General features: G+C 31.0%; 1 protein-coding gene across 1 annotated transcript; it reads left to right on the top strand.

The window, feature by feature from the left end:
- Positions 1-5,221: 5,221 nt before the first annotated feature.
- Positions 5,222-13,390, top strand: LOC102623631 (germin-like protein 1-1). The gene is made up of 2 exons (XM_052436400.1): positions 5,222-5,809; positions 13,016-13,390. Exons 1-2 carry the CDS (start codon positions 5,372-5,374, stop codon positions 13,238-13,240), a joined length of 663 nt encoding a protein of 220 aa, XP_052292360.1. The 5' UTR covers positions 5,222-5,371; the 3' UTR covers positions 13,241-13,390.
- Positions 13,391-15,153: the final 1,763 nt, after the last annotated feature.

Raw genomic sequence — 15,153 nt, 5'->3', positions numbered from 1 at the left:
TTTTTTTTAATAAATTAAAAATAGTAATCTATTCTGTAGGATATCAACTCTCTTCAATCTTGTAAAATTGTGGTTCATCATGAACTTAACCATAAGATTACAACAAGAAACTGCTGCACATTCATAATTCATTATCTTGGAGTTACGCCGGAGATGTTTCTGGCTTTCCAGCGGATAAATCTATCTTGACTTTTGGGATCTTGCATATTCTCTGCTAATTCATGCAATGAAGGAATCATTTCTCTTACTCCAAAAGGAATATTCATGCATGCCCCTTGACGTTCTTGTATACAGGTACCTTTTCTTCTGATATAACCAATTTAACTAACTATAGATGTAATTTAAGGTTTTTTTTTTTTTTGCATATCGTATCGGTAATTAAATATTCTCTTTATTCATTTGCGCATGATTGAACCTTGAACTCTTGTTTCCACTCAAAATTTTACTAAATTAGTTAGGTGGCACCAAGGGCAGAACTCAGAGTCTAACTCTAGCAGGGCCTGATTCAAACCTCAAAATTTCAAGTTCTTAACAAAAAAAAATTAATAACTACTGGAATTTGAAGAATTGGTACGTGAAATTGGTGATGATCTATTGACTTCTTTAACTCTTGGTAATTTTTCTTTTGAAATATTGATAAAATTTAGACGGTTTCCCCATCTGTGGAATTGGTGCGATTGTATGATTAAGAATAAATAAAGGAGTGAACATGTTCAAGAAGAGTAACGTTACGGATCCAACATTTAGATCTCAATCTAAGTTGCCTTCAAGGGTGTGGGCAAGTAATTTCAAATAGCTTTATTTAGTTTACTACTCCGGTTCAAATCTTGGAGGAGGAAAGGGACTAAAATATGAGACCACCCCCTTATCTTTTTTTTTTTCCAATATTTTTTATAATCCAAATTTAAGTCCAATTAGAAAATGGAAATGAGTCGGGTGTCTTGCAGAGATGCCAATATGCATACCTATTCAGTAGAGCACATCCTCATTGTGGGTTTGAATGGGTACACATCGAGGATTCTCCATTATCAAATAGAGATACTCATCCCCTTTCTATGTCCTCTATATCTCCTTTTATATCTCGAAATCCTGCATATATTTAAAAAGGGAAAAAACCATACCTTAACTATTTAATTTTAAATAAACATGCGGCAATTTATTAAAATATTTTTATAAAATCATTTTCAATTTTAGGTAAATATTATTTATAAATTGATAATTTTTAATTTTAATTTTAATCAATGTATTAGTATTATTTAGATGACAATAAAAGCCTCCACTTGAGCATTTCTTTGACCATCCTTTGCTACTTTAAACTGATCGTAAATATTGTTCTATCGTCATTTGTTTCCTACTAGGTTAAGATTTTTGAAGGTCAAGTAAATGTCTAGTTCATTAAACAACTAAAATCTTCAAGTAAATATCTAGGATAACATCATACTGAATGGTCATTTCGATTAGTTTATTAAGTGCTAAGTGCTAATGTTTTCGATTTAGAGTTTTAATTTTTTTACTTTATCATTTATTTGATTTAGCTGTTAATTTTAACTTTTTTAAAAAATTATAAAAACAAATAATGAATAGTCAAATAAGTATAGTGAGAAAATATGTGTAATAGTATTTTACATCAGGGTATAAAAAGTTATGTCCATACCCCTTTTTTTTAATAAAACGGGGTAAAATTAGATATGATACTCGACCCCCCATCCTACGGGAACTTTGGCATCCAATGGATGAGTAACATTTAGTATTAGGACTCAAGTTAGAGCTCAAATATTGAGACCATTTGCATTATTTATATAAATTGAAATGATAGATACACACTAAATTTATAAGTATAATTGAAATTACATAATTAAGTACTTCTAGAAAGTATTTAAATTTGTTTTTAATATAATGTTTCTCAAACACAAGTTTTCTCTAATTTATTTATAATAATAGAAATTAATTGAATCTAATAAATTGAGAAAAAGGGTAAAATAAAAAATTATGTGTAAAAACGCCATCAAAATTAAAAAAAAAAGGCCAAAAAACCCCGAGTCTGAATTTTTTAATGGGGTAAAAATTTCAATTCTTACTTCTTTGCCGTTAAACTTCTAAATTTTGATGGATGAAGCACTTATTAGTTTATTTTTATTTATTTTTTTCCTCTTTATAATTTTTATGACGTCTAGGCTGAGGCTCCGTGTACTTTACATTGAACGAAACCTAAGAAGTTAAAACTGGGGAACATTACAAGAAAATGTGCTTTATGTTAGTTCTACTTCTACAACATTGCGGTTGCAGAGCCTTTAGTGACAGCGTTCGATGGCGTCAGAAAATGATAGGGGTAACTCGTTCTGTTATTGACTAGCTTCTTTTTATTATTATTATTATTATTTTCAGGATTTGTTTCATACAAATAAAAATGACGCATTTAAACAATCACTCCTAAACTTCGAATGTAATAATAGTAATTATAATAATAATGATGATAATAGTGTTGGGATTGTATGCTCTTTTAAAGCATATTAATTTATTTTCTGATTAATAAAATATTTGAAATATTTTCAATTGCATAAATATTTTGAATAAAGCTCGTTTAATCATATTATATGTATTTATATGATCATCATATGGATTCACAGAAAACATAAATACAAGTTATCTTATGATTAAATAAATTAAGTTCGCAGTTGATAAATAGAGTTGAGCGCTCTATTTATATTTAGACTGTGGTAAATTCATTGAATGATTTGTCTTAATCATGTATGAATTTACTGATGTAGTTTGACTATACTGAGCTGGATCACATATGAGATTTAATTAACCTTGAAATGTCTATTAGACTTATTAAATCTCATAGGCATTGATTTTACTGTAATCTTAATCTTAAGTTAGTTATGATTTCATAGTTGTAATTGTTATTCCATTTGAGTTACCAATGAGTACGACACACAATTGTAGTCAAGATTACCCGGTATCTTGGTGTGAGCAATTATGAGTATTGGAGTTATAGATTAACAATATAGAATTTATACAACACATCTCTTGATGGGTTTTCGGCACTTGATCATAGAATTCTCTGGCCAGAGTGTGTCAACATATTTAGTATGTTGAAAATGATCATTAGAGAAAACTAGTAAATATCAAGGAATAAGATGTAATCAAATCGATTGGACAGTTGAGATATCGATTTAATTAACGATGTAATACAAATAATTATGCGGTAAAGAAATCGACGTGGCTTGGGACGAATTATTATTCGAGCATACAATTATGAAGGTCAGTTCCAATCTTTTAGTGAAATAGATTTGGAATTAAATAATTTGGCTAGTTTAATTACAGACCTAATTATTATAGCCACTATTGTATGTTCCCAAATGATCCCGGGTTAGCTCATTTAATTGATTGCTCCACTATTAGATTAATAAGCAAGATAATTAGCTATTTGAGTTAAAAGCCAAAATATATTATTTAATGGGAGGCTCCATGTAATGTACTTGTGTTTAAAAGGTCTTGTGTTATTTTACAAGGTAGACCCCTATGACAAAAAAGAAGTAACGTTACTTTTAGTTTATTATTTTTAATTTAAATCAAACTTGATTTAATAAAATTAAATAATATAAAAAATAGAGTCTAGGGTTTCCACTAGATAGAGATATAAAAAAGACTTATTTTCTCTCAAAAGAAGGGGTAGCAGCCACTTTTTTAAACATAACAGAGAAAAAGATTTTTTCTCTCTAATTTTGAGAGAAAAATTTTCTTGTGCTAGTTGCTTATAGTGGTGATAAAGACGCCCACACGTCAAGTGCAGATCAAACCTAAGTTATAACCTGGAAGATCATTGGTGACGGATCGTGATATAACAGGCATGGTGGTGACATATCATGATCTGGGAGCCTAAATCACTTCAGCGGAAAAAGTAAAGATTGTTCATTTTCTCAGATTTTCAAGATATGATTTCTAGATTACGAATTCTTATATATTGTATGAGATCGATCCTAAAAGATTTTACTAAAATTTAAAAAACTAATTTTTCTCTAACAAATAGTACCACTCTAACACAACCTTTGTCCCTTGGGAGCCACTTGAAAGGTGAAAGTTAAATTAGCTAAGTATAGAAAGATTTCTTATTCGGATTTATTCAAAAGATTCTTCAATAGGATATATACTTAAGAAAAGGATTCAATTGTCTAATAATGAGACAATATATATATATAGAAAGAGTAGCTTTCCTACCTAATCTTTAATGCAATTTATTACAACTTGGGAGCTTAACATAGGACTTGTATACATGCTCAAGTCCTGTAGTCGTCAGCAGAGTAAGTATTCTTCCACTATCAAAGCAATAAAAAAACAATATTCTTCCACGATAAGGTCCACTTAGGCACTTACTATGAGGATCATATAATTTAATCTATTAAATCGTTGTTTATTATGTGCTTAACCCCAGATAAACAGCAATGAAATTTTCTACTGATTCATTATCTTATTTAAATTTATTAAATCGTTGTTTATTATGTACTGATTCATTTTCTAGCACCGTTCAAGGCTACTTTAGTTACAACGTAGCTATTCCTGACTTTCTTGGCCGGTTTTAAATATTTTCTACCGGCATCAAAACGACAAAATTAACCATTTTAAATTTAGTAGGTAAACAAACCTCACCTAACATCAAATGGGCGGCTTTATGCATAAGTGAATTAAGCAATTTTCTAAGACTCTATATTTTAAGAAGATATCTTTTTTAAAAAAAAATTAGATATAATAAGAAAATTGATTTTTTAGACCTCTTTCTAATTAATAATTATTATTCTATAATTAGATTTTTTTTACAAATTCTATATTTGATTGTTAAAACACTATAATTAATAATATTATCTAACTGTTAATTCATTCATTATTATTCTTTTAAGAAAAAATTAAATTCTTTTTTGCTTATAGTATTAAAAAAAACTTAATTATTTAACATTAAAAAATTTTGCGCTCTTTCCTACAAAGAAAATTATTAAATTTAAAATAATAGTTCAAAAGATATTTTCTTAACTATTTTTATTTTTTAAAATTTCTTAGAATCTTATTAATTATTAATTGTCGAAGTTTAAAATATAATTAAAATGATTAAACTTTAAACTCTTTTATATTTTTTTGATATTAAAGTTGCTGGGGCCTCAATAAAATTTTTTTACCTTAGTCCTCTAGTACTTTAGAGTCGGCCGTCAACTCTTGGACAATATTTTTGGTATACTATCCATGCCAAGCAAAGGTTTCAGATCACAACGAGTAAGGTGTTCTATAAATAGATTTATGATCTTCCGATTCAATCCATCAACATATATATCCTGCCAGCTACTAAATACTATATTTTAAATATCACAGCCATACTGCTATGGCTTCTTCATCAATGTCACTCTTCGGGCTGCTACTAGTGTTAGTGATTCTACCCTTCCCTTCCCACGCAAGTGACCCTGATCCCTTACAAGACATCTGTGTTGCGGATTTGGATGCCCCCATCTCGATCAATGGTTTCCCGTGCAAGCCTGCTTCGGAAGTGACTTCTGATGATTTCTTCACGGATTTTTCCAAGGATCCGACGACATTCGATGTCTTTAAGCGTGCAGTTACATTTGGTGATGTTTCTGGCTTTCCAGCGGTCAACACTCAAGGAGTTTCACTCTTCCGAATTGACCTGGGTGTCGGCGGAATAAATCCACCTCACACGCATCCTCGCGCAACTGAGGCTGGTATTGTTCTTAAAGGGAGGGTGCTTGTGGGATTTGTAACAACTAATAATACCTTTTTCTCAAAGGTTTTGACTCCCGGGATGGTGTTCTTAATTCCTAGAGCACATGTTCATTTCCAATTAAACGTTGGAAAAGGAAAGGCTACTTTCGTGCCCATTTTCAACAGTCAAAATCCCGGCGTTTCGGATTCAGTCGGTACTCTGTTTGATACTAATCCCTCAGTTCCCAATAGTGTGTTGACCAAATCTTTCCTAGTAAGTGATGATGTTATCAATGCCATCAGATCGGCTCGAACGTCAAATAAGTCTGGCCATCAATTCAACACCCGGTCTAGCTATTAACATTCTCCATGCTTGACCGATGGCTTTTATTGTCTCAAAATTGTTAGATTTATTTTATCTAGCAATTGTTAAATAAAATTACAGCTGAGGCAATATATAACTATCGCACAAAAGTGTTATAATATTTTATTTTCTGGAATTTTTTTTTTCTCCTTCACAGCAAGCTGATTGAATCAACCATGTATGGTTTTAGAACTAGTTAGCAAATGAGCGAACACAAACGGAAAAAGCCCAATACCTGTTACGAGTATATTGGTAAATTAAATTAAATAGTCTGGGGCAATAAATATACGTGCACGCGGTGATCCAGTCACCAAATTAAAGATGGCTTAATTATGGAGCATCCTTGGGAGCACTCAATTAACTTGAAGTAGTGGAGAGCATCATTAATTAAAGAGCACTAAAAGATCAGTGGAGCGCTTAAACCATACAGTACATGTGTCCTTAAGCTATCCCATTGTTGTATTGCTGTTGCAAGGTATGTACCATCCCAAGGAGCAAAACAAAAGGGAGCTTCTAAACAGGAAGCGTTTGGCTTCTTAATTAGCTGTGAGCTAATCTGACCAATGTGTTGTGTGTTTTGGGTCTTTGGTTAATTAGAGTGAGAGAGTTCTAAATGCTCTTGTAGATTCTCTAAGTAGACCGGGAAAGCTGTTGCGCCACTCTCGTGGACGGAAGCAAATTTTTTAATCAAGTTCAACTTGTTTGTGTCTCTTTTTGTTAAATCATTTTCTCCTACAGTTAATTTCTCCTTCGGCATTCCGATACAACAAAAATATTGTAATGATGTATCATTTGCTGTGACCTGGATGGTAAATCAATGCATAGGAGGTAATTAGTTAACACCTAAATTTGATGGCTTACAGTAAGTGATATTGATGAATAAACCCAAAAAGGTATAAATAAAATTAGTAAATACAATAAGTGAAAAATAGCTGTCGTGCATGGCCTTGGCTTTGTAATTGCAAATAAAAGCTTTTTTCTTTAATCTAATGAGTAATGCTATTTTGACAAAATATGTAAAGAATTAGGATGATTTCTTCATGATCTGAACTCCCATGAGTTTTTAAAGATTTCATATCATGTGTTTTTCGGTGATAATAAATATCATGTATTTTTCAGTGATAATATATGTATAAAATTTACTTTCTCCATTATCCCTTTATTCAAGAAAAAATCAAATAATCATGATCCTTGTGTTAATATATATATATATATATATATCCCCCATTTGATTACAAATTGGGACTCAACTGCAAATTGATTAGTTGACTTAAGATGTATTTTTGGTTTTTCATATTCGCGTGAAAAAGAAAAAGAACATTGAATTCACTTTATTACCCTTTATGACAATGGGAAATAAACAAAAAGGCAATTTGTTCTTTTTAATATACTTGTCAAAATTATGTGAACCAATTTTTGTTAAAAGTAGCTAATCTGTCAACTTCTTAAGGAAGATTTTATCTATTATCTGATCCATTTGCATATTTGAAATTTCATTTGCAGTCGAAACTCCAGAAACGATATTTGATGGATTAATTGCTTAAACTATTCTTCATTTCGTCCTTTATTTTATCCTATTTGTAATTTTTTAGGGTATTTGTATTCCTCAATGAATCATCTCATTCAAGATTGTGCCCAAGTTGCAAATTGCAACGTTTCTTCCAGGACTAAATTAAAGATTAGGTAGGAAATCAGATCCCTTTAATATATTAAGTTGTTGTTTATTATCTTGTCAAATCAGTTAGTCTTCTAGGCGGCCACAATTAAAATCTTCCTGCATTAAATTAAAGATTAGTCATCACCTATGCTATCCCTTAGTCTTAGAGGGCAGAAAGCCAGAACAATGAGAAAATCGTCCACCTACCTCGACATGTCTTTCAATTCTAGCATTTTTTTACTATCAAGCTGGGGTAAATCATTAATGGAACTTCCAAAAGCTTAATAGAGGGTGTTTTTGGTGAACAATTCGAAATAACCGTCAAATAGATTATCTGACAAAAGGCGACCCATAAGTAGGCGCCTCGTCTCACCTCACCTTATTCTGCTACACACAAATATGAAGTAATTAATTTATTTTCAGATGGATAAATCAAGAGGTCTAACCAATTGTACTATCTCTAAGAATAAAATTAACTGAAAAATTGACAATAATATGAGGCAAATTCTATTTCAAAATAATGATAATGATAAATAAATAAAAAGATGCTGCTAAACCCCTATCATTACCATAAGAGATAGTCTACGAATCTGTCATCTGAAGTTTTTTTTTTTTTTTGGGTCACTCAACAGACACCTTAAATGACACAATCTCAGGTTAATTTGCAGCTAATATATATATATATATATTTAAAGAAACATTAATCAAGATAAATTAAAAGCCGTTGCATGTAAATTCAAGTAACGAAATCAGTACACTCAGAAAATAATTTTTGTGACATAATAAGTTATTATTCTATGATGGTGATGCCCAAATTGATATGATTTACTCCTGACAATTTTCGTGAAGTAATAACTACAAAATAAACTCGAGTTCAAATCTCATTAAAAGAATATCTAAAACGGTAATTTTTGTTCTTTATTATTCATATAGTGCCATGATTATTGATAAGTTAGGCATTAACGATAGACATTAAGTTAGGCACATCAATTAAAGACATGCTTTCATGTCTTTGAAAAATTGAATAATAATACTACAAACTCTTGTATGAATTGTTTTAGTACAAATTATTATGGCATTATATTATTAAGCCATTTAGTATTTTTATTCTACCATTTATATTATATCATTCAATTTGTATAAAAATTTATAAATGTATTTTTCATCTGAAAAATTACTGTTGATTAGGACAATTTAAAAAATATAAGCACTATGATGAGAATTTCAAATAAGAGTGATGCTACCGACACCCCTATGATATACTGAAATTCTTTACAAATCACCCTTTTGTAGTTCACTAGTTTGTAAGATCAATCAAACTTTTGAAATTGAAGAAAAGGTCCTTAATTTTAAATCAAATTATCGAGGGAAGGGATAATTAACTACAACTACACTTGACATGCATAATTATTATACTAAATTAATAACATTAAATATTTTATAACTATAATCTATCAATTGAAGGTCAAATACAAATATAAATCATGTTTCATAGTAATAAGATTGAACACGAGATTAAGAATTACATTCATATGTTAGTTTTCTCAAGATTTTAATTTTGGGTTCGAGTTCCATGTAGTGTTAATGTGTGTTTAATTAATAATCATGAGCATGGACATATGGTTTGGGTTGAGCTGCTTTTAGGACTAACCCATGATTTAGCTAACATGTTTTAGCTAAAAAGCCTTTTAATTTTTTTTTCCCTCTTGCTAACATGTTTTAGTTGAAAAGCCTTTTAATTTTTATATTTATGATTTTTAGTTTCCAATTATTTTCAGCACATAAGCAGATCATTGAAAAACTTGTTTGTTTAATATGACATCGGTCATTCTTAGCATAATTACATTGATGATTGCTCATATAGGCCATAGCCTCTCTTCCATATTTGATATGGAAAATGAATAATGAGGTTTTCGATTTTTTTTTTAGGTGGTTTAAAAGTTTATATGTGTGTGTGTGTTTAATTCAAGAGAGAAAAAAATATGGAAGTTGTTAAATAACATATAACAGATGTGACACGTGGGGGCAAATAATTTTCTAAAAATAAAAAATAGTCATTTTTTTTTCTTCGGCGTGGTCAACCAGCATGATGTTTGTAGCAACTGATTACCCAAGTTCAAGCCTTGGGGGAGGTAAGGGGAAAATAAAAATTATTTGGGTTTGGCTCACCTCTTACCTTTTTAAAAGAAAAAAAAAAGTTTAATTAAATATATATTTTGTCGTTTAATGTAATTTCTATGGAGGTTAAATATGTAAATAACTAGAAGAGGTTATCAAAGGGTTTTGGAGGGGTATCAATCCAAAACCAATAGTTCTGCTCAATATCTAATTATTTTTATCAAAAAATGGTAAGGGAATTCGTAAAACTTAAATTCATTTTTTAGACCCTTACCTCTCCAAAAATTTGAACTTAAATGGCGAACTAAATAAAACTACTTTAAAATCCATGGATGAGGCCAGGGAGCATCCACCGCAAACCTAACTACTTATCAACTCAATAGAAGCAAATTATATTACAATCACTGCCTTTAAAAAAAAAAAAGAGTAATGATATAGTCACAAATTCTTATACAAACTTATCTTGTACAAACTGATATGATATAATAAAATTGATCGAATTAAATATCTCTTGGCCCACATGATTTATTTTCATTATTTTATATTTTCATTCAACCAATGAATTAATGCCACATCAGTTTGTACAAGAGTTTGTGTCTTTATTATCACTAAAAAAAAATTACAAGCACTAGAAATTTCAAAATGGCCCTTAGTGTCTGTCGTAATTAGTTTTGTAGATGAGTTTTGATGATTACTCCATCTTGTTTGTCTACTTAAAGGATTCCATCTTCTTCTCATCTAAATTAATTAACTCAACAAATTAACTACACAGGATGCAACCTTGACACTGAATTTAAAAACCAAACATATGTAACTGTCTGCAAACAGAATCATTAAGACATTTCAAAGTTCAAACGCTTGGCCAAGAAGCTGTTAAAAGGATTACATCACCCATTGTTGAATGTTCGACAAGCAAGGCTTGTGCTACCGAGTATGTATGCATTTTGGAATAGCTTCAAGATATTAGTATATTCTGTTAAAAGAAATTGATGTTATGATAATGGTGGAAAATTGGAGTAACTGATCGCAAATTATTTTTGTATCGCAAAATATTGCTTGCTTGCAAGTCTCAATAATACCACTTGTTTCGCGGTAAGATCGTTTGTTTGTTACTTTTCTTAATTATTAAATGATTAATAATTTGGTGCATCTGGTTATGCCGTCAATGACTATGTTAAGTACGTATGCAAGCATTAAATTAACATTGTTAGTGACTCTGGAATGTGTTTTAAAATGGGAGATTGCCACTTTCCCTCCTACACTAATTAACATATACCATTTCTCCTCTTGTTGTTTTTATAAAGGCCAAAAAACCCCCTGATAGCATAAGTTTACAATATTACTCTTATTTTTAACTAATCTTTTATTTATATTTATTATAAATTAAATAAATCACATGAATAGAAACTAAATAAAAAATTAAGCATTAAAAATAAGAAATATATATTTTGATATGAGCAAAAAAATTAATAATAAATTTTTTTTCTTGTACTTATTTATTTTGTGAAAATTTTCTTATAATAAAAATATAAGAAAATTATTATAAGAAAATTTGAATGACAAATAAAAATTTATTATAAGATAAATAATTAAATATTTTGCCTATAATTTTTACATTTAATTTTAAAATATTACAAAATATTTATTATAAGAAAATGTTCACAAAATAAATAATTACAAGAAAAATAATTTATTATTACTTTTTTACTCACATCAAAACAAATATTTCTTATTTTTAATACTTAATTTTTTTATTTAGTTTCTATTCATATGATTTATTTAATTTATAATAAATGTAAATAAAAGAGTAGTTGAAAATAAGGGTAATATTATAAACTTATGCTGTCATGGAAGTTTTTGGCCATTATAAAAACAATAGGGAGGTAAGTGGTGTGTGTTGATTATTGTAAGGGGGAAAGTGGCAATCCCCCATTTTAAAATTGTATAATAATATACACGTAATCAAAAGGAATTAAGGAAGGAATTAAGGAAATGGTCGTCTGGGCGGCTGAATAGCTCCATCAACGGCCATTTCAAAGTTAATTAAGATAACTGGGTATTAAGATAGTCTGCTGACACTTAATGGAATTGGCTATCAAACTACCCTCCCGTTGACAATTGCTGGACTTGGTCATTGAGTTCGCCCAGAAGGTTTAGAATCAATTCTTGATGACCTTGAAATTACCTGATATTCAACGACTACTTCACATCTCATTACTGAAGATTGCACATTAAGCTTTAACTTGCTTATGATTCATTAGGAAGCAAATCAAAACTCTTTAACCAACAATGAACGATTCCTGTTCATAATTATACTGACAAAGTACATTATTCTAGCTTTAATTTTTTTTTTTTGGGTTTTTCAAAGTAATGGATATTAAATTACTTAACCATCGACTTTAGCTGTCCCTCTGTCAGAAAGCCAAAACAATGAGACATTCGTTTTGGTTCAATTTTTTTCCCGGTTGCAATTGCTTGTGATATCACGTACCGCTTTAAATAATTTGTACACGCTATCCAAAATTTAGAAAGTCAACGACTAACCTCATCGATTGCCAATTCTAATTGGCATTAATATTTTACTAAATTCAGATTAACGTTAATCACTATTTGAGATTCCAAGGAGTGGTATAAATAGATCCATAATCTTTCCTTTAAATTCCACAACTAAAGACAACCTGCAGCCAAAAATTGTGTAATTTCAGATTTTAACCACAGCCATGATATCTTCTTCCTCAATGTCACTCTTTGGGCTGCTATGCGGCCTGATAGTACTACTGATGCTCCCTTTCCCTTCCCGTGCAAGTGACCCTGACCCTTTACAAGACGTCTGTATTGCGGATTTGAATGCCACCATCTCTATCAATGGTTTCCCCTGCAAACCTGCTTCGAAGGTAACTTCCGATGATTTCTTCACTGATTTTTCTAAAGATCCGACCACATTTGACGTCTTTAAGCGTGCAGTCACATTTGGTGATGTTTTTGGCTTTCCGGCGGTCAATACTCAAGGAGTTTCACTCTTCCGACTTGACTTGGATGTCGGCGGAATAAACCCGCCTCATACGCATCCTCGTGGAACTGAGGCTGGTATTGTTACCAGAGGAACGTTGCTCGTAGGTATAGTAACAACTAATAATACCTTTTTCTCAAAGGTCTTGACTCCCGGGAAGGTGTTCTTAATTCCTAGAGCACTGGTTCACTTCCAACTAAATGTTGGAAACGAGCCGGCCACCTTTATACCTATTTTCAATACTCAAAATCCTGGCGTTTCGGATTCAATCGGTACTATATTTGACGCAACGCCTCCCGTTCCCAATGAAGTGTTGACCAAATCTTTCCGAGTGGGTGATGATGTGATCAATGCCATCAGAGCAGCCCGAGCCCAATCAAGCTAGATTAACATCCTCGATGTTCGATCGATATCCTTTATGTCTCACAACTAATGGATGAGATCTGTTGTGTGTACTAATTATTAAATAAAGAATAAAGCTGAGACAACCAATAATTATAGAATAAAGAAATGATCTACTGCTTTTTTTTCTAAATTTCTTTTTATTCAAAATAAATGTTAGATCATGAATGTGTGAGTTAATATTAGGAACAATTTGATCGAATTAAATTAATTACAATATGTTACTCTTGACACCATCGGCACACTTATTCAATAAGATGTATAAAATACATACATGTAACCACTAACTGTTAAAACTAAACTATCTTTTTTTTGTAACTTTTATCAATCAATCACTTTTTGGTGAATTCAAATAAAATCTGTTAATAAATCTTTGTTAAAATATCAATTTGCCCTTGATGTTGTTTATATATGTTAAAAAAACATTTCTACCCATTGAAGCAATTTTCCAACTGCATTTGAAACATAGTTGTTTACCCACAACCCCCCCCCCCCTCCCACACACACACACAAAAAGAAAATAGAGCTAGCTGGAAAAAATAATAAAAGGAAAAGAAAAGGCGTTAAATGATATATTTACATCAATTATAAATCAATTATTCTACTAGTTTTAGAATATAAGAGCATCATTAATGCTTTAAATTAGATATTTATATCTTATTTAAAGAGTTACATGAGTAATAAGAGTTTCAAAGAGCTCTCACAATAAAATTGACCCTTTCTCTTTTCAGTTATTAAAGAGTGACTTCTCCTCTTCAAATATATTATACTAATTTTTATATCATCATTACTAAAGTGAGTGTAGTACTATAACTATATGGTTGAAAAATGGAAGCTAGTTTAATATAGTGGGAGAATAATTTGACTAAAATAATATAAATTTGTTTCTATTTGAAGAGTTTTTTGGGAATTTTTTTTTTTTTTTACTCTTTAACTTACCATGTAACTAAAGAAATAGGCATCTAGAGAGTAAAATTAGAAGGCTTTTGTGATGCCCTACAAGCATTGGGTCTCTTATTCGTTCTCTGTTAATGAAAACTGGGTGCACCAGGGCATGGAATGAATGAAAACTTGAAGCTTTCAGTTATCGGAGATGGCTCATGGCTGCAAGCCAGCCAATAACCTTTAGCTCCAGGAATGAGTCGGCACCATCCCGAAAGACAAATAAGATGTGTTACGCTGATCATAAGTTCCTGAAGACCCAATTAATGAATTGGGGAATCAATCGATCGTCATGAATTGGATAAGTCCAATGATAAAATCTCAGTAAGCTACTAGCTGCAATCAGATTTAAATTTCCACGACCTTGAAAGTACAGGTACTGAAACCTCATTGAAGATTCCAGACCTGGTTGTAAACTGTGCTTTCAGTGCAAAGATTAGGCCGTTTGAAGTCAAGTTCGTTTAATCTACTACAACAAACAGTTATATCACCGACAAAATATACCTTTGATAATAAGTACTTTTTCCTAAGGTGTAAGATGGCCGTCGGATAAGGATGAATTCCGTTATCCAGATTGTTATACCGGACATAATTTAGCGGTGCTAGGCTGCATCTTCTTATACATGCCGCACATGCAGAGCTCAACCACTTGATTCAGATACTCTTATATCCCATTTCCATTTGCCCAGCAGCCTTAGGCTTCGTTTGGAACCATTGTTGGGCAGCTGTGGCTTTTGATGTTTGGTAAAGATTTATATTTAAGGTTTAAAAGTTAATGTGATTTCACCTCAATGTGTTTGATGAAAAAAATTTAATATGTTTGTTACTTTTCTCAGGATAATTATTAAAAAGTAATATTTATCATATATTGTCAATTCTTTATCTCATAACTGGAGCGTTTACTTTACAACAATAGCAATAGCAAACAGAACCTTTGACAGGCACATGCTGTGG

This window comes from Citrus sinensis, chromosome 3, assembly GCF_022201045.2.
Source record: "Citrus sinensis cultivar Valencia sweet orange chromosome 3, DVS_A1.0, whole genome shotgun sequence".
Lineage (NCBI taxonomy): Eukaryota > Viridiplantae > Streptophyta > Magnoliopsida > Sapindales > Rutaceae > Citrus > Citrus sinensis.
This window is presented reverse-complemented; position numbering and strand designations above follow the sequence as displayed.

Bases quoted from the DNA above. Each gene is read 5' to 3' on its own strand.
- LOC102623631 (XM_052436400.1), top strand. From the start codon at position 5,372: ATGGCTTCTTCATCAATGTCACTCTTCGGGCTGCTACTAGTGTTAGTG. The intron at 5,810-13,015 runs GTGTTCTTAATT...ACTCCCGGGAAG, and splicing joins AGGTTTTGACTCCCGGGATG to GTGTTCTTAATTCCTAGAGC.